This window comes from Myotis lucifugus, unplaced genomic scaffold, assembly GCF_000147115.1.
Source record: "Myotis lucifugus unplaced genomic scaffold, Myoluc2.0 scaffold_100, whole genome shotgun sequence".
NCBI lineage: Eukaryota > Metazoa > Chordata > Mammalia > Chiroptera > Vespertilionidae > Myotis > Myotis lucifugus.
Window position 1 is genome coordinate 409,071 of NW_005871148.1, and position 27,179 is coordinate 436,249.

The window sequence follows — 27,179 nt, forward strand, 5'->3', positions numbered from 1 at the left end:
AGTACCCTTAAGGCAGAGTTTGTATCTAAATCGGGGCTGGGCGCTTGTTTCTTTTCTGTTCTTTTCTCTTTTTCTGGTTTGTGTGCGTATGCGTGGTGTCATGGTCGGGGGAGGGAGTGCTGAATTTTAGGTTTCTCAGTCATTTGAAAATTGCTCTTAGGGGGATGTTTGCATTGGAAAACTGGCCCAGATAGAGGAACACGTTTTTCAGGGACTTCTGTAGGGATGTGTGGGTTACAGGTGAAGGAGTGAGTTGTGTTCTCTTGCTCAGCCGAGCACACATGGAGTCCTGGCTTTTCCATAGAAATCGCCTCCCCTTTTGAAAGTCGCAGTAGTTCACAGAATGGAAAAGGTGGCCTGCTGCTTTGGGGTGGAAATGATTTCTGAATTACTCCAGGAGATTCAGTCTTGGAAAGAAAATGCTTCCTGGTTGTAATAAATGTGCCACCCTTTCGTCTTTTATTTGAGCCACAGGTGGGTTTATTTGCATTTTTTTTGAGGAATAATCCTTTATACTAGCATCTTTCAAAAGGAGGTTTTCTACTGAGTCTGCTGCATTTGAGTGGCAAGTATTTTAATTCATTTACCACTAGTCGTAGAGTTCTAGCTTAGGAAGATGGCCTTTGACACTAATACAGCAAGAATAGTTTCGTGTTTTTAAAAAAAAATATTTTTTTATTGATTTTTTTTCAGAGAGGAAGGGAGAGGGATAGAGAGTTAGAAACATTGATGAGAGAGAGGCATCGATCAGCTGCCTCCTGCACACCCCCTACTGGGGATGTGCCCGCAACCAAGGTACATGCCCTTGACCGGAATCGAACCAGGGACCCTTCAGTCCGCAGGCGACGCTCTATCCACTGAGCCAAACTGGTCAGGGCAATAGTTGCGTTTTTAAAAAAAATTATCGATTTTAGAGGGAGAGAGAAGGGGGGGGGGGAGGAGAGAGAAACATCTATTTGTCCACTTATTTATGCATTCATTGGTTGATTCTTGTATGTGCCCTGACTGGGGATTGAACCACCAACTTTGGTGTATCCAGTTGAGACTCTAACCAAATGAGCTATCCGGCCAGGACGTTTTTTGTTTTGTTTTGTTTTGTTTTGTTTGTTTTAATACAAGAATTCATACCTGGACCAGATAAGACCTTTTTACTTTTTACATTAGTGGTTTAGTTGGAAGGGTTTGGGAATGAGGAATTACTCTGCTTTTAATTGGCATGCAGTGTGCTCTTAATAAATGGTTGGAGAATGATTGAGTGAATAAATGGTTTAACTTGCTGGGTCACCTTGGGTCAGCTTCTTTTCTAGTGCTATAGTTTTCTCCTCTGCAAAATGGGAAATGTCACATCTGAAAAGTGATAAGAGTACTGTACAGATAAAAGAAGTATTACACCAAGAGCAGAGAGCTCTGCCTCTTCTGTGTGGTTCATTCGGTTCAAAACAAACAGCACGCATGGGCATTAAAACTGCATATGCGTCTCCATAAACCTGGTAGAGAGAAGGTGACAGAAATCCTTCTGAGGCTTCCAGTTTTGAATTGTATATGGCTTCGAAAAGCTTGTGATCTTATGGGTAGCACAGGAGGAAGGTGGCAGGCAGAGATTTCCTGGGGAGAGTTGTGCTTCTTGTAAGGCTCCCCCCTCTTGCTTGAGGCACACCTTTTACATAGGCCTTGTGAGAATTGTGTTTTTTTAATGCTCCTTTTGGTATGTTGTCAGTGCTCTGCTTGCCCGTTTTCCTTAACTTTATTTTTTCACCAGAATGTCCCTCTTCCAGTGGAAAGCCCAACCATGCAGACATCTTGCTCATAAACTTACAGTATGTTTCAGAAGTGGAAATAATTAATGACCGAACAGAAACCCCACCTCCCCTAGCTTCACTCAATGTTAGTAAGGTAAGGACTTGAGGGTAGTTCTGGTTCTCCAAAAACGGTGGGAAAATTGAGTCTCACTGACTCTTGGAAATATACACATTGTCCATTGTTTTTCATTTTGTCATTGACTTACAATTGCATGTTCTGATATCTTTTTAAAAAATATGTTCAGTTTTATTCCTGGATGTCTTCAGAAGACTTTAAAAAACATATTAATGCCCAAATAGAATTGAGAGCTTGCTTTAGTCTTTTATGAAAGAGGGCTTTTTAAAAAACTCTGGAGTCTGTGCGTGAACTTCTGGAATTGGTGGGGTTGGGTAGGGGTGTGGCCTGTGCAACCTGAAATTGCATATGTGTGCACACATGAATATGTATATGTTTGTCCTGGGTGAAGATATGAATATTCTTCAGATTCTCAGGGATTCATGATCTATAAAAATTTGAAAACCACTGCTTTAGAGCTTCATTTTGGTCTTTATGTTTGAATTTTTGAGTTCTAAACAAAATTAGAGGCTTAGGATATTTTAATTTTAGATGTACAAATTGATCTCTGGGAACCCCCAAATTACTTTTTTGACTCTTCAATTCTGTTAGAGTTCATGTTGATTAATAATATTATCCCAAGACTTGTTGTAGCCTTTGCTATCCCGTATACTTGGAACACTCCTTCCAAAGTGACTGGAGCCTTCTCCATCAGGACTTAAATGGCACCTCCTCTAGGAAGTCTTTGATGACCCAGGCTAAAGTAATTTGCTCCCATTATTCTCTCTCAGAGTACCTTATCCTTCAAGCTAAGGTAACATAGCCTTTAGCGTCCAACCTGGGACATTTCATAGAGTAAAGGGGACTGCTTTTGTTTTACACTGGGACAAGTATAGATCAGGGTGCCCTGGGCACATTGGGACTAATGTTAGCCTATTCATAGCCTTTTTGTAATTATAATTGTATACCATATGTTTACTTTTCTATCTCACCAAACTTTCTTTTGTCAGGATGGGAACTATACCTGTTTTGTTCATCACTGAATATACAGAGCCTTGCACAGAGTAGGTGTTTAATAAATATTCGTTGAATGAATAAGTTAGGCTTTTGATTTTAGTAGCAGCTGCCTTTCCTTAAGTCTCTTGAATTAGTGTGGTGGAAGTTTTTCCCTCTAGAGGAGTCTTGTAATAATGTATGTTCTCTTGCCTGTCTTGGGAATATGGTGTGTTTGCTAAGAATTGAACAAAGCAAGGGAATACTCGGGCAGTTGAAACAGTAGAGGGTAACTGAGGCTAGCAGAATGTGGTTACTCAGATACAGAGCTCCCTTTCCAGGGAAGTACCACATGTTTTTTAGTGATGGCTGAGGACAGATTCGAAAGGGTCTTAGGTTTCATATTAAAGGCTGTTGTATATGTAACATCCCATTCTTAGAAATAGAATGATTTTTGAAGCCCTGGTTTAGTCAGGTACCTCCTACTAGAGTATAGGAACTCTTTGGGTGGTTTTCTATTAGCTGAAGAGATTTTAAAAAGATTCAAGTGAAATAGTTTATTGCTAGTATGTCGAGAGAAATAGGCTTTAAGTTATTCTTTAGTATTTATATGGTATATGAAGTCTGTCACTAAATAAATGGACCTTTAGTGAGTAGTAAAGATTACCTGAGAGATGATTTTTTCAAATTTACAAGATACTATTTTCTGCTCTGTGACCAATTAAGTGCTACCAAATATCTGAGCGGGCTTGGAGTGGTATGGGAAGGATTGTTAAGAAGATCTCATATATTTTACCTCAAATATAAATACAGGGTGGGGCAGAAGTAAGTTTACAGTTGTTCTTATGGAAAGTAATACAGTAGTTAATAAATAATAATATGCCTGGCCGGCATGGCCCAGTGGTTGAGCGTCCAACTATGAACCAGGAGGTCACGGTTCAATTCCTGGTCAGGGCAACATGCCCGGGTTGTGGGCTCGATCCCCAATGTGGGCGTGCAGGAGGCAGCCGATCAATAATTCTCTCTCATCATTGATGTTTCAATCTCTCCCTCTCCCTTCCTCTCTGAAATCAATTTTTAAAAATATTTATTTATTTATTTATTTGTAAATAAACTGCCCAATCTCCCAATTAAAAAAAAATAATAATACAAGAATAAATTGTTTCGCATACTCATAACTGTAAATCTACTTTTGCCCCACCCTGTAGTTTGTGGTTATTGACTGTGGATTATCTTTGCTTTTATGATTTTGCTTTCTGCTGGTCAGTTTTAGTTGTTTACTAACATTGTTGTAAACTAATAGTTTAGCTACTCATTCAAGAAAGAAATAGGAAGTAATAGATTGAGGAATACCATAAATCTTTACTTTCCTTACATTGTGGCCTGCTTGCCAAGTCTTGAAAATAGTTTGCTGGGAAGAAAAGTCAGAAACTAAAAACTAAAATTAGGTTGGAGGGCTGTCTTTGGATTTCTTTCTAATTCTTCCATTTGTAGAAATGTTTATGAGTAAGCTCTATTGGCTTTCCCTTGAAACCAACCTTTGAAGCTGTTTTGTGATTCCTTTTTGAATTCAGTTAGGATTAGAAGAGCCTGCTGGGCTGTTACTGAAAGCAGCTAACCTGGGCAGCTGTTAACATGTTGCTTAGATGACATGAAAAGTTCATTTCATTTAAGAGCATGGACTTAGGGTTTTTTAAAATGGAGGATTGTTTAAGCATGTTAGACGAGAACTAACGTGCCCTGAGACCCCTAAAAGAAAACTGTTGATACTCATAGTCTAGGGGAGCACTACCTGTGACTTCCACTTCCAGTGGAAGATCCATCACATGTTGGCTCATCTTGCTGACGTAGTAATTGCTCTGTTTAATTAAACCTGTTGATATAAACTGTATATTTGTTTACTCCGACCCAGCAGGAAATGGAAGAGAAGGCCTTTTAAAGGAAATACTAAATTCCAGCCCAACTAGAGAAGGTATGAACTAGCAATTGGAGATGAGCCTGTTTTGCTTTCTATTGGCAGTTCACTGCAGGCTAAGAAGTCCTATGTCTATCCACAACAGTGGGATGTAAGAGGAAGCTTGGAAGAGGACAGTGGAGTTGCAGAAGGTGGAAGTTTTGAATATCATTTTCTCCACAGTAACGGAAGTTTTGAATATCACTTTTATCTTCTCCACAGTAACATTGTACCTCTTAAAATGTTCCAAATTTTCTGACTATAAGAAAAAAGCATTTAAATAAAAGTACAAAAGCACACCAAAGCCAATCATAAGTGAGGTTCAGTTTATTTGCCATGTAGCTTATAGTTTACTCTGCCATGAGGAAAGCTTACATATTGCTGGAGGATGAGAGCCCTAGGGTCCTCGTGGTTGGGTGAATTAAGGTGATTCTTAAGGTCCTTTGAATTGACTTCGCTGCTTGTTCTCTGGGGATAGATTGCGCATGGCTTGATAGTGCTCTCAAAAGATGATTTGGGCATGTCAACGTGAACAGAGTTCTCTTTTATGTAGCATGTATCAAACATTTACTGAAATCTCTTATGCAAGGCATTGTGGTAAGCTCTGCTGGGGACCATACCTTATGTTTTTCAGTGCTAAAGTTTACAGAGAACTTTGACATCTCATTTCTTTCCATATTTATTTCTTTTATTGAAAATAATTTTTATGACATCTCATTTCATCCTCACAACCACACTGTGTGAGCTTTAGAGTGTATTCTTTTCCTTTCAACAGATGAAAAAGTAGTCTTACCCATTTAAGTGACTTGTTCAAAGTTATATGGCTAGTAAGTAGTGTGGGAACTAATATTTTCACATGCCACCCTCTGAACTAGCAATCGTTAGACATCTCATTCAATCCTAACAACAGAGGATGAGTCACTAGCTTAAGGGAATACAACTAGTAAGTAATAGAGCTGGGATTTGAACTCTGGTCTGATATTTTAATGGCAAAGTCCCATTGTTTTTTCTACGTCCGTGTTTTTAGCCTAGGGAGCTTATAGAGTAGTTTAGTGAAATGAGTACCTAAATATCTGTAATCCTAAATAATGTTTCTAAATAAAGAGAAACATCTGTGTTGTGTGGTCAGGAGCAGTGTGGTCTAGTAGAAGGAATATTGGGACCAAGCAGATAAGTTTTTAAAGTCACTTCTCTGCCGCTTACTCTTACTGAGCATGCGTTTGCTCTCTGTAACTATGGGATGTTAGTACCTATCTCAGAGTTGTTTCAAGAATTAGGTCAAGTTGACTAGCCTTGGCAGATGTCAGTTTTATTCTTCCTCATCAGCTCTGTGTAGCCAACTGATGCTCCTTTAATTATGGGATAAGGGGTAAGATGGGGGAAGGGGAGCAGTATGTTAAAGGGAGACAGCCAAGAACATTGGTGCTATTACTATGTCCGTCTTTCCTGGCATTGGATCTACATTTGTTCAGATATTGGAACTTGCCAACCTCAAATTGGGAAAAGTCAAAGTTGTATTAGATACCATTAACATGTAATATCTAATAATTAAGAGATGTTTTTAGTCAAAGTTGTATTAGATACCATTAACATGTAATATCTAATAATTAAGAGATGTTTTTAGGCGACCTCTTCTTGGTGGTGTCCAGAATTAACTTGAATTTCCAGGGCAATGTTACGAGGTGGCATAGTTAAGTGAACACTTGCCTGAGTACTGGCGGTTGGAGTGAGCAGTCACAGAACCTAGGAGACTATGCTTTCAACCTCTGAGACTCTTAGGAAGGAACTCTTTGACACAGCCACGGCAAGTGGATGAATCCATTTGTTTCGATAAATGGATCCAGTGCATTGAACGAGATGTAAGTCTTCTCACTTTGCTGAGTTGGAGAAGACTTTCTGGAGGAGATATTAGTGTGTTGGGGGAGGCAGGAAAAGGGGCAAAGCATAGAAAACTGAAATCCACAGATAAACTGTCAGCCTCTTACAAACAAACATAAAGTGAATGATCAAATGGAACCAGAAAGAGATTCAAAGAGCTTATCATAAGTTCCTGGTCATGAAGAATGAGTTGGCTACCTTTGGCTAAAAATGTATTTGGAGATTGGTCAGTGAGTGGAGGGGTTTGGTAAGGCTGAGAAAATAGAAGAGACAAAGTTCACTTTCAAAAGAAATGGACACCCTGGACAGTGTTCCTCAGTGGTTGAACGTCAACCCATGAACCAGAAAGTTACGATTCAATTCCCCCTCAGGGCACATGCCTGGGTTGTGGGCTCGATCCCCAATAGTTCAGGAGGCAGCTGATGGATCTCCCTTCTTCCCTCTGAAATCAATAAAAAAACATTTAAAAAAGAAAGAAGATACACAAAAGTTCACTTTTAAAAGAAATGATGCCCTGGCTAGTGTTGGCCTATGCACTGAAGTTTGATTCCTGGTCAAGGGTGTGTACCTGGGTTGCAGGTTCAATCCCTGCCCTGGTTGGGCCCCTGTGGGAGGCAGCCAATCCATGTATCTCTCTCACACCAATGTTTCTTTATCTCGCTTTCCTCCCTCCCTTCCACTCGCTCTAAAAATCAATGGAAAAAAATATCCTTGAGTGAGGATTAACAGCAACATTAAAATAATAAAATAAATGGACATGAGTGCCTTACCTGTAGGTAGGATGTCACACTGAGGGAAGTATGAGTTCTACCATTTTCAAAGCTAAGATTTAGCATAATCTTAAGACTTTCTGGTTATTTGAGGATTAATTCTCAAGTATGAGTAAATTCCTGGGGTAGTTGATAAACACTGCATTGTGGCCTATATTCATGGATGTATCCTGTTAGCTGGGCCCTTGACCGTATATCTTGACCCTAATGTGTTGAGATATGGAGTTACCATCTCCAAGGAAAATCAGATGACTTGGCCACCTTATGTTTAGGTATGTGTATATTGGTAGGAGGTAGGAGGTGTTTATGTGTAAATGTGGGTATATTAGGTGTAAATGTGGGAAGGGAAATAACTACTGTCTAGCGAAAGCAAGACTTTTTTTAGATAAAATTTTTCTGGCTTCTAGAAGCTATACTATATAACCTGTTGGCTCACTTAATTAGAATATGTTGTCAAGGCCACAGTCCCAGGTTAGAGTCCACCTCTCAGTTTTGCACCTGGCTTTGAACAGACAGCTCTTTCCGTAACGGAAGTATTATGAAGATACAAATGGGGGTGAAGAGGAAGAGTTCACTGCTGCTGAGTGATGGAGCATGTTAAGTAGTGTTTGTCAGATCAAGTCAGAGAGGTAGAATGGTTGGCATTTAAAAAAAGCAGCCTTTTGAAGCAGGTCACACTCAGTGGCATTCAAACTTTGGGGTCAAACTGACAGCCATAGTTGGGGGTACAGTGCTCTAGGGCTCATGACTAAGTTCAGGCTATAGTGCATGGCAGCCAGCTGACTCAGTACTGAGGGCTCTCCCTCATTAGGTCAAGGATTTGGTTCTGAAGGGAGCTTTCTTGATATTATAGGGATCTGGGAAGACAAATTGCTGAGCTCAAGTACACTGGGTGCCATAGGTGTGCTGTTGCAGCCACTTCTGCACTCTACCTCTTTGACACGGAGACGAATCAAAATAAGGACTTTACTGTTGGGTCAGCAGTGGTATCTCTTCCAGTGTTAAGAAGGGGGCATTTAACTGCTTTAATTTTCCTGGCAGAGAATAGGCATGGAGGCTGGAATTTTGAGACTAACTTAGGTAAGTACCAGAAACTATCCTAGAGAGACAAGCAAATTTCACTTCAACTAGAAATTTAAAGGACCGACCTAGTACACCAGGAGCTAATGGTGTGGTAGAATGTAGGGAGTATGAAGAACTGGGTTCTTTTTACAGCTGGGCTGCTAATGAATTGTGTGGCCTGTGTCAGTCACTTAACCTCTGAGAACTCTATGAATCACTGACAGTCAAGGTTTCTCTACCTTTTATCCACCTTCCCCCTCTTTTCTCCTCCCAGGTGCTAGGAATATAGGATGATTAAGACACTGCCTTTGCCCTTAAGAATCTCATGTTGGGAGTAGTGAGGGACAGCAACACTTATCTTAATGGTAACAATATGGCAGGATCAGTGTTAGTGGAGGTGCTATGATAGGGAAGCAAACTTTTTCTATAAAGATCCTGATAGTAAATACTTCAGACTTTGTGAACTACACATTATCTGTCACAACTACTCAACTTTGCCTTTGTAGCAAAAGCAGCCATAGATAAACTATATATATAAAAGCCTAAGCAACTGTTATGACCGATCGATACTTGACGGGTCACTATGATGCACACTGATCACCAGGGGCAGACGCTCAATGCAGGTGCTGCCCCCTCGTGGTCAGTGCGTGCTCACCGCCAACAAGCATCTGGCCAACGTCTCGCCGACCCTCCCCTGGCCAGGTGGTCAGTGTGCTCCCACAGCCAACCTCCTGTGGCCAGCCAACCTCCAGCGGTCCCTCCCCTGGCCGGCCATCCCCGATCAGATTGGGACTGGGCAAGAGATCTGCACTGACGCTGGCCTGGCCGAGGGACCTCACCCATGCACGAATTTGTGCACCGGGCCTCTAGTATGTAAATAAATGGGCATGGCCATTCCAATAAAACTTAACTAAAACAGGTGGTTGGCTGAATATGACTCACAGGCTGTGGGCAAACTACCTGTGAAAGTTAAAACTTTGTCTATAGGATATACTGACTGACTAGAGGCTGGTCTGTATTGTATAGCAGCAATATGCTGGTTTGACAAGTACCGTGTTAAAGTCTGGAGATTGAGGTGGTGCTGTAGCCCCTGGATTTGAGCTATTCATCATACCTAAAAGCACTCAACATATCTTAACATTCTAGTTTAGGGGAGTTATTTGACTTCTCTAGTCTTGGCACATCAGAAAATGGTGGATCCAATAATTTAGGCTTGTTTAGGAAATGCCTATCAGTATTGACTTAAAATGCTTTCTTACACAGGATCTGTTCTTGAAAGTATTCCTGTGAATTAACCTTTGACAAAAGAAATAAAGATGTCCTTGAGGTTTAGGGTGAGATTGGGGCCCTTTTCAGAAAGGAGAGGCCCTTCACTGAGAGGCAGACAACTGTGTTTTGTACTGGGGACATTGATGGAAATGCCAGAATTCACTGATAAAAAGAGATGATGGCAGCTGAGTCTTAAGATATTTATTCTCGCCCTAACCGGGTTGGCTCAGTGGATAGAGTGTCAGCCTGTGGACAGAAGGGTCCCAGGTTCGATTGCAGTCAAGGGCACATACTTCAGTTGTAGGCTTGATCCCTGGCCCTGGTTGGGGCGCATGCAGGAGGCAACCAATCGATGTGTCTCTCTCATTGATGTTTGTCTCTCCCCCTCCTTTCCATTCTCTCTAAAAGTCAATGGAAGAGTATCCTCGGGTGAGGATTAACCACAATAACAAAAAGATACTTATTCTCTTAAAAATATTTTCTTTTGATTCAAATTTATAACTATTTTCAACAATAATTTAGGCTTGTTTCTCTTAGGTGGAACTGTTTGAGTGTACTGCAGGGTTAAGAACACAGCCTCCAGAATCAGACTGGGTTCAAATCCACTTTCCCACTTGTAGCTTGGTAAACTTGGGCAAGTTCTGAACAGCTGTGCCTAGTTTCTTCATCTATTTCAGGGGTCCTCAAACTTTTTAAACAGGGGGCCAGTTCACTGTCCCTCAGACCGTTGGAGGGCCGGACTATAGTTTTAAAAAAAAGATGGACAAATTCCTATGCACACTGCACATATCTTATTTTGAAGTAAAAAAACAAAACGGGAACAAATACAATATTTGTATTTGCATGTGGCCCGCGGGCCGTAGTTTGAGGACCCCTGATCTATTTGGTAGGAGTAATTTTAGTCCCCATTGCATAGGATTGTTGTGCAGATAAAATGCTTAATACAAGCCAAGTGTGTAGCTTGGTGCCTACCATGGAGTAAACTCTTGTTCAACAAGTTTAGCTCTTAGAATTTTAGTGTTCACTACCACACCTTTTTTGCTCCACCATTCCCGTGTTTGATTCAATGTTTTGATTAATTTTTATGTATTCTAGAACACAACTTCAGGTGGGGTACTCAATTTTTTAGTTCCCAACTATCCAAGGTTGTAAAGAATAGTTTTATTAGAAACTTTCAGACAGGAGTTTGCAGTTAGGGAATAAGAAGACTTGGAGATATTGATAGTTGGAAGAAATACTTTTTTTTTTAATCTTTACCTGAGGATGTGTTTATTGATTTTGAGAGAGAAACAAACAAACATCGATCAGTTGCCTCCCATTCACACCCTGGCCAGGGATCGAACCCACAACCTTTTTGGTGTATGTGATGAGGACACTCCAACCAACTGAACCACCCAGCTGGGTTGGAAGAAATACTTTAAGAGACTGCTTGTTGCTAAGAATGAGGGCTTTCCAAGAGTGCACCTCAATTGAAACAGTAGGAGCAAGCATGGGCCCGTAGGATGACAGTTGTTCTTGGCTGCTCTGGTCTGCCATCCCTCAGCCTCCACCAGCGTTGCAGGCAGCACCGGCAGTTCCAGGGCAGCAGCTGCAGTGCTTCCTAACCCCTCTGTGAGGGCAGCTGGTTGGAAGGCCCGAATGCACACAGAAGACAAACTGTGTGGCTCATTGGAGCCATAGGTCCCATCCAGCAGGTTCCTCTCTGGGCTCTCCTTCCCATGTTGTATCAGCTGTCACAGCCTGCTAAATATTTGCAGTAAGACTCCCCCTGGATTTCCCACAGCACCTGTGCTCTCCTGGACTGGGTGTGTGGAAATAAAATGGCCTCGCTGGTTACTAAATAACAAGATGAAGTGTATATTGTTTGGGTTTTGTTGTGTCTGCTTCCTCTTCATGTCACTGAGTGCAGGAAGAGATGTGTTCCGTTGGTGTTCATTAATTCATTGACTCCAGGGGTAGCCAACAGCAGGCATGACTAGAAGCCTTTTAATATTAATGTGCTTTGATATCAAGTTCATGCACTTATCTCCGTTGCCCACACCAAGGTGCTATATGTAAAATGGCCACAGGAAGAAGCACAGGTTAGTAGACTAGGAATAACTTTTTTTACTGGGGAACACAAAATAAAGAGAGGCAGGTAAGTACAAGTTGTCTTGTGCAGTCGTTTCAATTCATCTGCATGCACATTAGTAACAAATCTTTGTAGGTTTGTGTTTCTCGGTTTGCCTGAACCCAGTGTACTCTTAAAGTTGGTGCTTTTAATATTCTTCGAGATTCTAACCACATAGTGCTTCAGTTTTGATTGGGAGAGGCCAACAGTCTACATATTTGCATTGAAACTGAATGTAGTATGGTGCTAGCCATTGAATTTAAAACATTGTCATCCTGCCCTGTCTAGTGTGTCCCAGTTGGTTGGAACGTCGTCCCGCACACCAAACAGTGATGGTGATGGGTTCAGTTCCCGGTCAGGGCACATATCCGGGGTTGGGGAGGGGGGGGCGGTTTGGCCCCCCGGAGCATGTACGAGAAGCAACCAATCAATGTTTCTCACATCGATGTTTCTCTCTCTCTCTCTCTCTCTCTCTCTCTCTCTCTCTCTCCCTCTCTCCCTCCCTCCCTCCCTCTCCCATCCTCTCTCAAAAAAAAAGAATCAATCAAACATATCCTCGGGTGAGGGGGAAAAAATTGTAGTCCTCGTGACTGAGCCACCTTTCCAAGCTAAGGTGGGTCCTGATGACCCTCCCACCTTCTCTACTAAGGGCAGCTTATTGGTTCCCTCTAGCAGTTTGACAATGACCATAAACTTACTAACTTAGAATAAGTGGACCATATACGGATATGTGTTAATTTACAAAAATATGATGTGGGGAAATTTAGATCTGTATAACAGCTAATGAGGGTAGAGTGATAGCCACTTGCTTTACCAAAGGAAGCTTACCCACATTTTTCATCAGTTTTTAGGAACATGTCATAAAAGAACAAAGTAATCTCCCTCTGCTCTTACTCCGTTTTGAGAAGAAACACTTTTAGATTCTTTTTGTGAGGATAATCTTCTTCGTGCCTAGTTTATGGGGTCCTCTGTGGAAGAAATTTACCCCGTACAACTTGCTGGTGAAAGCTGATCTGTTGAACATCAGATACAAGCATTTTTCAGATTGCCATGAAAATATAGTCTGTAAACTGACAACTGGAGTTGTCAGGGTTTGCTGTGAGTCCAGTCTGCCCAAAGCACAAATGTAGGTACAGGTAGAGGATATCGGAGCAAATTTAAATACAGTCAACTTACACTGATTTCTGCTGACTTGTCCAAGGCTCTCATGTCATGTAGCATTTGGGATCTGTTTGCACTATGAGTTGACACGGAGAATCATCTTTTCTCCTTTGCTTTCAGAGCTTTTAGAAGAGATTGTGCAGCTGGTATTTTGAGGTGTGTGTGTGTATTTTGAAATAATTGTTCTGTAACCATTGTGTTGCTGTTATTCAGGCTGTCCAAATTAATCACTTCTGGCTGAAATGTATATCCATTTTATTCTGCCTCTACCAAAAAGTGGCTCCCCTCCCTGTGTTCTTTTGGCTTGATTTATGAGTTCTATTCTTCTTTAAAATATATATATTTTTATTAATTATATATGAGGGAGAGGGAGAGAGAGATAGAAACATCAACGATGAGAGAGAATCATTGATCAGCTGCCTCCTGCACGCTCCCTACTGGGGATCGAGCCTGCAACACAGGCATGTGCCCTTGACCAGAATCGAACCTGGACCCTTCAGTCTGCAGGCCGATGCTCTATCCACTGAGCCAAACCAGCTAGGGCTATGAGTTTTATTTTTAAACATTCTGCATAAATGCCTGGTTTCTCTGAGCCAACTCTTCTCTTTTACTGAATGGGTGATGTTATGTTTTTAACCTACTATGGAGGTGGCAAGGATATTTTACTTTGAGAACCCAGACTATCTAATTATCATAAGCTCTGTAGGAGCAGCTTTGTCTGACCCAACATTGGGAGATGCTTTGGTTTTCAGGGATAAGCATTTTTAAAAAGACCTCAAAGTGAGATCCTCCTGCATGCTCATGGGGTAAACATCTGCCTGACCACCGGGCGCTTCTTCCCAGGAGCTCTGCAGGAGCTTGGTTAATCCAGGGAAGCTCTGCTGCCCTTGTGATTTTTCTTCTTTCCTTGGAGATTTCCGATTTTCTACAGGGTTGTTGGGAAAGTGAGACTCAAGAAAACTCCTATTACCAGGGTTTTCTTGGTGACTGAATAAACTTTGCTTGTTGTTACTTAAAATATACCACCAAGAGTTCTTTTTCCATAGAAACTGGTGCTTTCTCGCTACAGGTGGGATTGTCACTATCAGAGGATTGCTGTCAGCCCTGTGCATTTATTTCTTTGTGAAGTTGTAGCTTGGTGGGGCTAAATGGCAGGACTGGGCTTGAAAGATTATTTGCTGCTGTCTGTCTCTCCATGTCCTGGGGACCACGTGAAAACGGAGCTCCGGCTTCAGATCACTGCAGTCTTGGCTTTTCTTCCCTCTTTGACTTAGGGAGACTGAAATGATAGTGTTTCTGAGTTTGCTCTTCTGTGCTCACTTCCCCTCCTTCCTCAGCCAGTCTCTGAAACTCAGATGCAGGGATGAGACTCCCCAGTTCCTCATCATCCAGTTGAAGGCCTCCTGTTCTCATCTTCATAGTCAAACCCATGCCTCAATGAAGTGCTTCATTTTACCAGCAAACAGTTAGATACTTTGCTTACTTTCTGCCAGTAGAACAATATTTGGTTTACGGTTTGAAGGGTCACTGTTAAAACAGAATACAGATGTTTAAGAATTCCAAGCATCTAGGTACTTTGCGAATGTGCTGGAGGTATGATTACCTCTCTTTGTATTTAAGGAGCTAGTGTGTCAGGACAAATTGTGTGTTTGCACATGTTTTTAATGTGCTGTAGCATCAATACTAAACTGTTCATGTGTCTGAAAATCTCCAAATCATTTGACTTTCAGACGCATTATCTGTCTTTTGTTTGTTTTAACCATCTTGCCCAGCCTATTTATTTTGTCTTATACGCAAACAGATTTCTACTCCAAGTCTCTAGCAACCAATATTGTGGGGTGGGGGTAAAAAATGTATTAGAGGAGCAACAGGATCGACAGGGGGCCCCACCCCGTTCGGAGGAATTTCCTATGTTTTAGTAGAATTTTGTTTGATCAGTTTGTGATTGTTTCACTAGATGGCAATTAAGGACTGACATGAAGTAAAATGCTGGCCCTTTTTCTAAAGAGCAGGATCGCTCTTCAGCTCAAGCTGAAGATGGACAATATCCAGGGTTAGGTTTACTTGTATGAGCACAGATAATGGTGCTGGAAAGGTAGAGTCTTTTGTGCTCAGTTCCCCTCCTCCCTCAGATAGTCTCTGAAACTCAGAGGCAGGGTGAGACATTAATTTCAAACCCGAGGCTCTAGCACAGTAGCTGATAAATATTCCTTATTCTCTCCTTTCATAAAAATGTTTGTATTACCTTTTAACTCTGACTGCCACTTTCCCATGAGGTAGCTCCACAATCATACTCTATCACATTACCCTGCTCTGTTTCCTTCCTAGCACTTACCACTGTGTAAAGTTAACCTGGTTTATATTTTTGTTTATCGTCTTATCTCCACTCCCTCCCTTCAATGCTGTATCTCTAGCTTAACATAGTGAATGCCTGGCACATGGTAGACATTCAAAATATTGGGAGGAAGGAATGTTTGCCAGGAAAAGCAGTAATTATTCAGGTATATTGTGTGTATTTGTTTCACTTTTGATCTCTGAGAAAACTGAATCTACCCAAACCTGTCTTTTCCGGCCTCCTTTCCTCAATTTTGGCTTGACAGTTGGAAAGAATGAAGGTGAATGCTTTTCTGAGTCTCTCTCCTCTCCCCCACTTTAGCTTGCCAGCAAAGCACGGACAGAGAAGGAGGAGAAGCTGAGCCAGGCCTATGCAATCAGCGCTGGGGTCTCCCTAGAGGGCCAGCAGCTCTTCCAGACCATTCACAAGACGTGAGTTGGGGGAGCATAGAGATCCCTTGTCCCGGGGGTGGTGCTGCCTGGCTGTGCTGTCTGGTGGCTGACTTTAGGTAGTTGTGTTCCTGAAAGTCACCAGGGAAGCTGGGTAGTGTGTTGGCAATACCTCGACATCCAGGGATATGGGTACTTGTTGCCTTTCCATAGAGAAAATGGTGTAATTGTGGACAAATTGTCTTCTCTGGGCTTCAGTTTCTTCATCTGTAAGACTTAGTTTTCGATTAGGTTATCCCTGAGGGTCCCTTCCATACCTAGTATTCCATAATTTAGAACTAGTGATCTATTTGTCTTTTATTATTTTATCTTGTACCTTTCTCTAAAAGCTTATGCAGTTTTTTGGTTTTTAAAAAAATATATTTTATTGATTTCTTACAGAGAGGAGGGGAGAGGGATAGAGAGTTAGAAACATCCATGAGAGAGAAACATCCATCAGCTGTCTCCTGCACACTCCCCACTAGGGATGTGCCCGCAACCAAGGTACATGCCCTTGACCGGAATCGAACCTGAGACCCTTGAGTCCCCAGGCCGATGCTCTATCCACTGAGCCAAACCGGGCAGGGCAGCTTATGCAGTTTTATTAAGGAAAAGTTATCTCTCTCTTGCCCATCCCATTGGTACATTGGGGTGAACATAGGGAGTTAGGGAGAGCAGAAGGCCACTTTATCACCACCTTCTAAAAGACATTTTGTCACAGCAGAAGTCATTTGACTCCACTAGCTTCCCTAGTTGCTGAAAAACTGAACATTTGACACTCCTCCTCCCCCCTGCTGCCTTCTGTTACCCTATTTAACCACCTGGGTCTGGTGCACAGATGGCAGCTGGCATCAGAGCTGTTTGAGTCCATGGTGTGAGTCTCTGAACATTTACAGGTATGTGAAGGAATTCTCTTAGTAGTATCAGCTGTCCTGGGTCTCCCAAAGTGTGAACTGGAATGGGTCTTCCCAGTCTAGCAAGTGCCCAGCTGTCTGATAATTGAGAAGGACCATTTTGAGGAGCAGCTTCCATTTTAGGTGGTGGGCAGAGTACAGATCACAACAAGGTGGGGAATTTGTTCTGTCTTCCTAAAGGTGCCATTTCCCCCTCGGCCAAAGGCTGGCAAACTACAGCCAGCAGGCCAACTCTGCTTATTTGTTTATATATCATCTGTGGCTGCTTTTGTGGTAGTGACAGAGATTGTATGGCCTGCAAAGCTTAAAAATTTGCTATCTGACCTTTTATATAAAAAATTTACCAGGTTGAATCTAGTGGCCTGAGCCCAGCTGAACTCAATTTGGCTGGGACTTCTGGGGCTGCCACTAAGTTTTCTATGGGTTTCCAGGTCCCTAATGCTGCAGAGCAACTTTTCTGGGTCCTCCTCCGAGTAAATGTGCATCCGTTTCCTTGCTGCTCCTAGGATGCCCAGGAAATGTTTCCTGGCTACTCCTCTCCATGGGCTGCTGGCAGCTAGTGTTGCCTGAGTGGTGAGCTGGGAACTTGGGGTCAGCAGGAGGTGTGGGATGCCTGCAAGAGGTAACTTTCACCTGTTCTCTCTCCCTTCCAGCATTAAAGATTGTAAATGGCAAGAAAAAAACATCATAGTCATGGAAGAAGTTGTTATTACACCCCCATATCAAGTGGAAAACTGTAAAGGCAAAGAGGGGAGTGCACTGAGCCATGTACGCAAAATAGTAAGTATAAAGGAGCCATGAAACTTGAAGTAGAGAATGATTCCCTGGCCTTCACCCTCCAGCATCAGGGCAGGACAGTGTGCTGCAAGTCCTGCCTCCTCTGACACAGCCACCTTGTGAATAGGCCTGCTTTGCCACCTTCCTCCATGCAGTGTGCTGCTCTGCAGCTGTGGCTTAGACACTCCTGCAGGGGTGGAACCACTGGGTAGTGTGGAGTAACTCGAGTGGTCATTTGCAGTGTGATCCTTTTAGTGTGTGGCTTTTGGGAATTGCATGATATTGGCCTGAGCAGTTCCTCTCACCTCAGGCAGGGTTCTTCTCAGGAAGGGCTGGCTGGTATAAATCAGTTGCCATTGGCGTCTCTGACCCTGCATATGTCACCTGACTTTTTAGATTGAGTTGTAGCATTTATAAAAACAAACAGCACTGAAAGACCAACATTGTGGATGTGAAAAGTTTAAGACTAATTCCCCACCAGCTTTCTGTTCTGTACTTGTCTGAAGAGGGGAGAGGGATTTTTGGATCATAATAGTCTCTTTTCAGTTTCTATTTTAGTTTATAGAGTCATCTTATTTTAGCCAGTCTTAGCTGAAGCTGCAAAAATTGTGGCTGAAACAAGTGACCCCACATCAGACAGCAAAAGCAAAGGCGCCTGAATGATCTATGGGCTGGTCGGCCAGGAGGGGGCTGTCGAAACCTGGAGTGGACTGTTTGAGAGGCCTTGTGTGCCGAACTCCTTTTCTGACCTAGGCTGACTGGTCTCTTTCAGGTTGAAAAACATTTTAGAGATGTGGAAAGCCAAAAGATACTGCAGCGTTCACAAGCCCAACAACCACAGAAGGAGGCTGCCCTGTCATCCTGAGTCCACATACATGGAGGACTCTTCCAGCATCCAGCCAAGGAGGCGATGGTGGTGGCTTCAGCGGAGGCAGGCCGGGGGAGGGAAGGGATCCTATATTTCCTGTTGGCTCTTGTTAACAGAGGGTCAGCGTCTCTAAATCTTAGACTTGAACAAACAAAACACCCAACAAAAAGAACAAGAGAATAATTTAAAAGTTGAATCATTACTTGACTAACAGACTTTGGTCCACCATGTCCTTTTCACAGCTCCCTTCTGGAACAGTCACCTTGTTAAATTTATTTTTGAACATTTCTTTCTGGCTCTACCCTTTCACCTCTGACTTTCATTTCCTAGTCTGTCCCTGTCATTCTGTTTTTATAAGTGGCTACACTTACCTTGTGAATGATTGAAAGAAACTTTTACATCTTCCAAAATAAAAGTAACAAGCTGACTGTGATACTTAAGTTGAGAACAGCAGACAGAGGTCTCACTTTAAATTCCCCCCCCCCCTTTTTTTCTTTTTCTTTTTTTGCACAGGGCATGGCTTGAATTAGTTTTATTTTTCTTAACTTTAAATATATATATGAAAATATATATTAAAATGTTCTCTAAATATTTTCTGCTTCTTGCAGGTCTCTTTTTACTAGATCATGGCCACTCTTCCCACCTCATCCCTCTGAAAATAAAAATGTATTGCCCTCCCCACCACCATCCATAGCCAGGCAACTAACTTGGCTTAGTTCACAGCAAGAATCTCCGGCAGCACTTTGTAGAGCCAGTGTGTGCAGATGGGAGTTGGCTTTGAGGGTTCCTGATGGCTTTTAGTCTTTGTGTGTGTTCCAGTCTCACATTTGGCTGAAACCTCAGGATTCTCCTTCTGCCTTTTGTCTTACTTCATGGTACTAGAAGAACCTCCTCACTACTCTCCTGTCTCCTACATGAGAGCGTCAGCTGCCCTTTTCTCCAGTGTCCTCTGCAGAACTATTTTGCATGGCACATTCGGCTCCTCCTTGAGGGATGATATTCTTTTATCAGAAACCTGGAATCCACCGATCTCCACCTCTCTTTAAGTGTGTATCCAGAGTCAACAGCCCAGGAGAAAGCCTGGGTTGCCTATAGTTTCTCTTCTGACAACTTCCTTCTCTTATGCCCATGCCCACTCCCTTTAAATTTTACAAGCTTATGACAGTTTGTATGTGCTCAGCCATTGGGCAGAAAACCTGAAAAGAATTCTGGACTTTAGCCCACCAGTTTGTCTGGTTTGATAACCTGCTGAGAGCCAAAACTGGCACCTGTTGTCCCATGCCTTCAGGGCCGTCCAATGGGGCAGAGTGTGCCACCAGCTGAGTATCGGGCACTGAGTGGGATGTGGGTGATGCTCATGTGACTGGCTAGAGCTTTGGGGGTGGGGTGGGGGTTAACTACTATTTTTTTGGCCATGATCTCTTTCCCCTTCCTTTTTTTTTTAATTAAATAAATGGATCAAAATTAAATAATTCAAGCCCTGCCTTCAAAATGAAATTTTTTTTAGTATTGTTTAGCAAAAAACAATAAAAACCCAAATTTTTTTAACCATCACTCATGTCTCGGGTTTGTGTATGCTTTAGAGGCCCCAGAGGGAGAGAATCTGAGAGTATGTGTGTTTGGTTTGACTTTTCCATTTAGTTTCTTTGCTTTCTACTCTTAACCCTCTCTCCTCCACTCCTTGAGAATTCACCCAGAAATACGGTACAAAGTGTGTAATTTAAGAAGGGCATCCAGGGTTGGGAGTTGTGGGTAAGTGGAGTAGCAGAATAAAGAGGCTGGGTATATGCATAAAACCATTTGAAGTCCCATGCCTTTGAGTTAGTATGCACAGAAATGTAGACTTCTGGAGAAGGTAAAAGAGGGGAAAGAGGCCTTGTAAGATCTAGAAAACCTAAGAGGTATGATTAAAGGAGTGAAAGTGATTAATGGGAAATAGCAAGCCCAGGGGGAAGCACTCTGTCTCGTGTTATCACCGCCCTATCGGTCCCTGGGAGACAGTACTGTTTCTGGTAGGAAGCACTTTTGACTCTTGTTTTAGTTTATGAAGTCCTGTGTGGGAACTTTAAGCAATTTAAGAGATAGAGTTAGTATGGTAGGAAAGACAGGCAGTGAGGTGTAGACAAATAGTTGGGTTCACATCCTTACATCTTTTAAATATATATATATATATTAAAATTGATTTTTAGAGAGAGGAAAGGAGAGAAAGAAACATTGATGTGAGAAACATCTATCGGCTGCCTCTCACATGTTCCCAGATCAGAGATCGAACCCACAACTTTTGGATTACAGGATGACACCCCAACCAACTGAGCCACACTGGCCAGGGCTCACATCTTTATTTCCTCACTTTGACTGTAGATAAGTCATTTCACCCGTCTGAATCTTAAATATGGAACTAATACCCATCTCCTAGAATTGGTATTAAGGGTTAAATAAGATATTTAAAATGCCTAATTCTTCGAAGGTGCTGTGTAAATATTAATATAAATGTTAGGTTGGTCCTGGGATAGTTAAATCTGGAGATGAGATTGGATTAGATGATTTCCAGAGGCTTCAACTTGGTTTTAGAAGTCTGTTTAGATGGCATTTTAAGTAAGGCTAATATGTAAAAAAAACACACACACATTTGGGCAGGGGTAGGGTAGGGGCGCCAGAGCCCTACCCTCTTGTCTCTCACAGATCTCATCCCCACCTCTTGCCTGGAGCCCCTGAGGAATTTCTTTGACTATAATTTGAAAACCACTCATTTTATAGGAAGAGCTCCACCTGGGTGAGGGACCTGTTGAGAGTACCACTGCTGCCTGTGGTGGCAGAGCTGGAACAAAATCCGTGGGCTCTTACTATTGCTTTGTGAGTTTCCAAACTATCGGTATGTGTACTGCTCACATTGGTTTGCCAGGTTTAGGGTAGAACACAGAGGAGACAGGAGAGTGGCAGAAATTGCCCCCTAGTTTGAAAGAACATTGGACGGTTGAAGAGTGTGGTGCCGGAAATCTTCCATTTATGACGAAACATACAGGTAGTTTTGCACTGTTGTCTTGGCTTTGAGACATTTCTCCAAATACACACACACAGCTCTATACCCCAGCACCCGATTACCCCCTCATTGCCACATATGCCTTCACTGCTTTTCAGAGCATCCAGTTCCTTTGGTATAAACAGCCTTACCACACTGAGTTGATACAGTATCTGCCATGTAAGTTGAGTAGCTCATTACTGATTAGTGTTTAGAAAACATGAAGATTGCTCAAGCACTTCAATATTAGTTCAGGGGCTCTAACCTGGGAACCACTGATACAAGGTAAAGGTTCCTTACATTTTTGAAGAATGTGTGTGTCAAAATATGTTCTTCTACCTGGCCCGTGTGCTCAGTGTTTAGAGCACCGACTCACAGCAGGGTCTCGAGAGTTTGATTCTTGTCAAGGGCACGTACCTGGGTTGCAGGTTTGATACCTGGCCCGGTTGAGGTGTGTGGGAGGCAGCCAGTCAATGTGTCTGTCACACCCATGTTTCTCTTCCTTCTTCCACTCTAAAAAAATTCAATGGAAAAAATATCGTGGGGTGAAGATTAACCAAAAAAAAAAAATCTCTTCTTAAGATATGCTGGTTAAGGAAGGAGTAGAGAGTTTTCAGTCATATACAGAAATAGAATCTACTGTCCTATTGACAGGATACTGTGGTGAGAATGTATAGTGTTAGAAGTTACAATGTACAAGATGTGTGGCAAGGTCATGTCATTTGGAAAATGATCATTGTTTACGTGGTGGGTTTGTTTTCCCATCATTGCTGCAGTCTGGGTACCAGAGAATTCCCTTTAAGTACGAAACTTGGAATCATCAGTCCGTACCACGTAAACTTCAGGGGTTTAACACCATGAGTACCTTACAGGTGAAAAAGGGGTGCTATTGGGCTGCCATCCACTGATGATGGACTGCTGCTGGGTTATAAAGTTTCAAAACAAGTTCATTTGTGTTTTTATATGGCTCATTACAGGAAAATTAGGAAATAAGGCAAAATTTTTTCATCAACCACATAAGACATTGTTAACATATTTCTTATCTTCTAGGTTCTAAGACAGTGGTTCTCAACCTTGGCTGCACATTAGCATCACCTGGGAATCTTTTTAAAATCCTGATTTCTGGGCCTCATCCTCCGGAAAGTCTGTTTCTTTGTTATGGGGTGGGGCTACAACATTAGTAACAAAGAAACAGAATTTCTGGAGGATGAGGCCCAGAAATCAGGATTTTAAAAAGATTCCCAGGTGATTCTAATGTGCAGCCAAGGTTGAAAACCACTGTTCTAAGATGATGCTTCCTATCTCTTTTGTTATGTTTTATTGTTTAAGGTATTGCAAATAGTATATATGTCTCCTTTTTTTCCCCCATTGACCTCCCCCCAGCTTACTATCTCTTGCATTGCTGAAAATGCAGTGCACTTCACAATGTCAGAAGAAACTTGTCAACTCCTTCATTTCTAGCCCACAAGGTGCACTCTATAATCTGTTAGATGTTATATATAAAAGGTATGAGGCTGGGTGGTCTCTGAGATTACTTCCTCAATAATTAGTTCTATCTTTGACTTATTCTGCAATGCCTTGCTTCAGAGTCACCTCTGAAGTCATCCTTAACAATTAAAATGGAAAGTGATTCCCGTAATTTTATATCATACTAGAGGCCCAATGCACGAAATTAGTGCAAGAATAGGCCTTCCTTCCCCTGGCTGGCGGCACTGGCTTCCCTCTGGCACCTGGAACCCAGGCTTCCCTCGCAGCCATGGCTTCATCCGGAAGGATGTCCGGTCTAATTAGCATATTATGCTTTTATTATAGTTGTGGCATGTATGACTTGTAATATAGTTACTTGTTTAGGTTTATCTTTAGTGGCCTAATGGGGATTTTGAGACTCTAAGGCAAGGATTATGGCTTACACATTTTTGTTATTATTCCCTATGACCCAGCCATTGAGATAAGAATGAAGGTAGAAGTTTGGAAGCCATCAGTTTAATAACTGGAGTTGCCTGAGCCACAGTAAAAAGTGATCCAGGACTGACTGGGTTTTGAAGAAAGCTTGAAGTCAGGTTTGGAAAGAGAACAGGAGACCAGTAAAAGACATGGGAGGGGATGGGAAGGGAAGTGCACCTCATTCCAGCTTGAGAAGCAGCGGGGCTTTCCCCCAGGTTTCTCCAGAGCAGATTTGGGTAACTGGGGCCAAGGCTGGTCAGATTGTGGCCTCTTTGTCCCATTTTCCTTTAATTTTTTCTTCCTTTTTTTAAAAAAATATTTTTATTGATTTCAGAGAGGGAGAGATAGAAACATCAATGATGAGAGAGAATCACTGATGGGCTGCCTCCTGCATGTCCCCTACTGGGGATCGAGCCCGCAACCTGGGCATGTGTCCTTGACCAGAATCGAACCTGGGACCCTTCAGTCCGCAGGCTGATGCTCTATCCACTGAGCAAACCGGCGAGGGCTCTCTCTTTTTATTTTTATAAATATTATTGAAAGTATTACATATGTCCCCCTCTTTTCCCCCCATTGACCCCCTCCAGTCCACTCTTGACCCCCTTCTTTTAATTTTCAATTTTGTTGAAAAGTCTGAAGTGGAACAAAGTTTATTTCTGAACTGGTGAGATGAAGGTAAGGCATATTTCTAGTGACTTAAGTAACCTCTTCTCCCTTTTCCCCCAACTAATCATTCTGATGCTAATTCCAGCAGGTAGTCTTCAGTGGAGGGACTAACAAATGGTTTCTTTTTCTAACCTGGTCCCTTTTATTCTGGTCTCTGGCTTGAAGTAGTTGCTTATGCTTTAAGAAGGTGTGTGTACCGCTTTAAAGAGAATATTCTGGGATGGCCTCTGAGGTGTGATTTAAGCTGAAATTTGAAGAACAAGGTGCCTGCAGAGAGTGCTCAGATAGAAGGAACAGTAAGTGCTGAAGTTGAGGTTGACAGGAGCTTCGGATGTTTAGGAACTGCTAGAAGAAAGGTGGCTGAAGCGAAGTCAGGATGGAGCAGTGGGCAGGAGCCACTTCATGCAGGGCCTTGTAGCCATTGTAGGGACTGGAATCTGCTCTTGGCACAGTGGGGAAGCTGTTGGAGGGTGTTAAGCTGTCAGGGATTTAATCTGATGTTAGGTGGCAACAGTGGAAGCAGGAAGACAGTTGTGTTAGATGGTTGCAATATGTAGGCAGGAGATGGTAGTGACTGAAGTGATTTCAGGACTGATAGGTCTTGCTGATGTATTGGATGTGAGGGAAAGAGAAACGTAAGAATGACTTCGAGGTGGATGTTGAACAATGGGAGAGGAAAAACCAAGAGTTCTGTTTTGCCATTTTGTCTTGCTAATGAAACACTGAAGAGCAGAAGGCAGCTGGATAATGAGCCTGGAATTCAGAGGAGAGGACTGGGCTAGAGCTAGACATTTAGTTGTTACCTTGTCATGAACTCCATGGAGATGGGGGATGAGATCTATGGCCACAGTAGATATTTTGGCCTCTGATAGGAAGGAAGAAGACAGTAGTACAGTTGAAGGTGAGTTTGCACATTTAGCAGGGAGGTGAGGGTGAGGGAGGATGTGTCCTAAACACATAAGGAAGTACGTAAAATAGCTGAGTTCCCCTTAGAGGTGTGTGCTCATGCATTTAGGGTGCAGCCAGCCAGGTGTCCATTGTGTGACTTGTGTTAAGTGACTTGGCTGAAGACACAGAAGGTGGATAGTTGGGTACAACCAGGGTGTTAATCAGGTCTGTATAGAGCAGTGGTTCTCAACCTTCTGGCCCTTTAAATACAGTTCCTCATGTTGTGACCCAACCATAAAATTATTGTTGCTACTGTTATGAAATGTCATGTAAATATCTGATATGCAGGATGGTCTTAGGCGACCCCTGTGAAAGGGTCGTTCGACCGCTAAAGGGGTCGCGACCCACAGGTTGAGAACCGCTGGTATGGAGGGGGAAGGGATTTCAGCTGATGGTATTTGCAAGGGAGTAGTCACAGTGATAGACCCTTCATCCCTACAGATGGATGCTGTCATCAGACACTTCCGTTTTTGTTCAGATTAGCCATTCTGAAAGTGTCTTGCTGTCATCCCCCCTGTACTGGCTACAGGAAAGATAGGCAGCCATGTAAATCCAGGAGTCAGTATGTGAAAGTGCAAAAATATAGGATCCTTCTAGTGCCAGGGCCGGCGCAGGTGTGGTATGGGAAGCTCAGACAAATGTCCCAGCACTTAGAGATGCCCGGGATCTTGGAGCTCATGTGAAACAGTCCAGCCTCCCAGTTACGATATCTCTAGCTTCAGCCACAGACGGCCCCTGCTTGAGCACTTTGGTTGATGAGGAGCTTACTGTTTTGAGAAACAACATGTGATAGCTGTATTGTGCCCATTTGTCCTCCAAGCAGCTGCTCATTTCTAGAACTGCATGCAAGTACTTGCCCTTTAGGATGTTTCCTTTGTCTCGCAGCTCTTGGGTGAGGGTCAGAGGAGTTGCTACACTGGCAGAAATGACTGGGAACTGTCTTGTCTTCAGTTAAATGGCTTATTTTTAGCCAACTATTCCAGCCTATTAAGAGCTTTTTACAAATCTTGATTCTAAAATATACTAGTTATCCTTCCCAATGCTGTGTCAGTTCCAATTTTTACAAACTGTCTTCCAAAGGGATATCATGAAAGACTTTAATAAGCTCCAGATGTTTGTCTATGACAACCACCCAGTAACCCTGTTAAAAAAGGAAATCAAGTTGTTTGAGAATCACTTATTTTTAATGAAGTCATGTGGGCACCTGGTGGTCATCATGTTTAGCTGACTAGTCAACATGTTCAATGAGCCCTTTTTGAATTTTGTTGTTAACACTTACTTGTCTGACTTGAAAATTGGAACTCGGGCTGAGCTCAAGTCTCTGGCAATCTTCTGTAATGTTTTCTCAAAGAATATTGGCAGTGATTCCTCAAGTTTTTCCAGTATAATTTGCTGAACCAGATTACTTGAATTAATTCAGAGCAGCTCAGTTTGATCAACCAGAGGCTCAGATTCATATCCTAGGTTGGTGGTGGCTCAGCTGCTCTTGTCATTCAGGGGACAGTCTGTAGACACTAGAGGCCCGATGCACGAAACTCATGCAAGGGCCTTGGCCCTGGCCCCCGCCCACTGCGGCTGGGGGGCGTCTGCTGCCTCTGCCTCGGCCCCTGCCCGCTGCCGCTTTGTCCAGAAGGAAGGACATCTGGTCTAATTAGCATAAGACACGTTTATTATTATAGATGATTTCTTAGAGGGGTGTTTGGCTGGCATGAGGGACAGTGGCCCTGTCTTTGGGGCATTGTAGCTTAGTGGTTAGGAGCATAGCTGGATTCAGACAGGTCTGAGTTGTGTCAGATTTCATCTCTGCCACTAATTAGCAGTATGACTTTGCAACTTAGCTAACTTTGCCTAGCATCAGTTTCCTCATCTGTAAAATGAGCGTCTCGTTTGAGTATTAAATGAAGCCTTTAATGAGATGCTTGGCCTTGAGTAACCATCTCCTCCAAATGTCATTATTCTTTGAAGAATTTGCTGGGTGGAGCTAATGAGCACACTGGGGAACATAGAAAGTAATTTGTTTGGCCTCCTGGGCCCAGGCAGAAGCACTGGGTACAGACACCTGGCCCCAGAGCCCTCTTTGTTTCAGAAGGAGATGCTGGGCTCTCTTTGAAAACCAGAGTTGAGTATTTTGACCTTTGAACTAGTGAGAACAAGAGAGCATGCCCTTCCTTTGCATCTAGACAAGACTTAGGTGAATTATATAGAAGATGGCAGATTTATGAGGCAGGC

At 42.6% G+C, this 27,179-nt stretch overlaps 1 protein-coding gene across 2 annotated transcripts in view; it reads left to right on the plus strand.

The window, feature by feature from the left end:
* Window positions 1–27,179, plus strand: part of LSM12 (LSM12 homolog) — a 32,296-nt gene that overhangs the window by 783 nt on the left and 4,334 nt on the right. The window contains exons 2-5 of one of the 2 annotated variants that reach the window (XR_002830116.1): window positions 1,760–1,893; window positions 15,708–15,817; window positions 17,382–17,508; window positions 18,278–18,436. Coding sequence is in view for 1 of the 2 variants with exons in the window: in XM_006092282.3 (XP_006092344.1) it covers window positions 1,760–1,893; window positions 15,708–15,817; window positions 17,382–17,508; window positions 18,278–18,370 (464 nt within the window). In the remaining variant the exon portion in view is untranslated. Of the gene's footprint in view, window positions 1–1,759; window positions 1,894–15,707; window positions 15,818–17,381; window positions 17,509–18,277; window positions 19,928–27,179 lie in introns of those variants that run through there. The other variant, XM_006092282.3, reaches the window with a different exon arrangement.